Below are 1,472 nucleotides of genomic sequence, written 5' to 3' on the forward strand. Positions count from 1 at the left end.
GCCAGGAATGGGAATTGGTGGTCAGATGCCTCGGCAACCTGGAGTAATGGGTGGACCTGTTGGTCAAGTTAGTCAGGTTGGACCAGGAGGCACGTCCTCGCTCCATAACCGAGCATATCAGCAGCTTATGGCCACCCTTAAAAGTCCGAATACTCCTGAGCAACAAAACCAAATACTCCATATTCTCAAGAGTAATCCGTCTCTCATGGCAGCATTCATCAAGCAACGGCAGGTGTGTACTCTAGAAATTCGTTCATTCTTTCTGCTTCTAAAGTGTGCGATTTCTTTTTTCATATTAATTTCTGAAATAGATTCGTGTGCGCGATGATATGATGATGCTTTTTTTTTAAAGTATCGCCTTATTGTAGTCGCTAGATTAAATTGGCAGGATAATTAACCTGTTTTGACATCTTGCCGATTCAGGTCAGTCACCTGTCCTACAAAAACTAAAATGTAAAGGTCTTTTTATATTAGCGGCGCCTTTTTTATATTCCGGGTGGCTACTTGACCGGGTGACGGGGAATTTAATTAAAAAGGCCGGGAAGTTACTTCTGATTGTAGTAAAATTCAAGTTTTCATTATTTTAATGAATTAAAAAAATTAAAACTTCAATTATTCCAGTAGAAAATGTAACTTATTCTGAAAATGTATTTTTTGTTAATTAGATTTTTAACAGAAAATGTAACTTCCATTTTTGGATGAAACTCGACTATTTGGTTGAAAAGGGATATTTTTTATTCATTAAAAAAATACTATTTGTTTGAAAATTTCTGTACTGTGTGAAAAATTCGCCTTTTCTGTAGAAAATTAATCATTATTCCTTCAACTGAAAATTTGAATGTCCATTTTTAGTTGAAAATTTAGCTTTTCTTGTTCAAAATTCAACAATTTGGATGAAAATTTGTCTTTGTTAATTGAAAATTCAACGATTTCGTTGAAGATATACGTGTTTGGTGAAAATCGATTTTTTTTTAGACAATTATTATTTTCTTTGCAAGTTAATCTTTATGTTTAAAAATTCTTCCGTTAGGTGAAAAACTAGGGTATTTGAGTTAAATATTTATCACTTTAGTTGAAAATTCATCTTTTAGGTTGGAAGTAAATTTATTTGGTTGAAAGTTAAAATCTTTTGTGAGAAATTGATTTTTTTTTGTTGGCGAATTATCATTGTATTTAACAATTCATTTCTTTTTTTGAAATATGAGCTGTTTAATAGAAAACTTTTTTTTTTCTTTGGATGGAAAGGATTTTTTTGGTGGAAAATTGAACTATTTTGTTGAAAATTTGTTTTTTTTTGTGGGAAAATTATATTGCTTTTTAATTTGAAAAATTCAATTATTCTAATTGAATATTCCATAGATTTAGTTTCAAATTGATCTACGAGGGTAGTTCAATAAGTCCTTAGAATGAAGTATAAAAACAATTTTTTTTGGGTAAATTTTTTTTTATTTTTCAACATAATCTCCTTGGAG

General features: G+C 30.5%; 1 protein-coding gene across 1 annotated transcript in view; it reads left to right on the forward strand.

The window, feature by feature from the left end:
• The window catches only part of LOC117169938 (CREB-binding protein), a 54,171-nt gene that overhangs the window by 41,309 nt on the left and 11,390 nt on the right, over window positions 1–1,472 (forward strand). Inside the window, exon 18 of the mRNA XM_033356447.1 lies at window positions 6–232. Coding sequence (XP_033212338.1) covers window positions 6–232 — 227 coding nt within the window. The remainder of the gene's footprint in view (window positions 1–5; window positions 233–1,472) is intronic.

Source organism: Belonocnema kinseyi, chromosome 3 (assembly GCF_010883055.1).
Source record: "Belonocnema kinseyi isolate 2016_QV_RU_SX_M_011 chromosome 3, B_treatae_v1, whole genome shotgun sequence".
NCBI lineage: Eukaryota > Metazoa > Arthropoda > Insecta > Hymenoptera > Cynipidae > Belonocnema > Belonocnema kinseyi.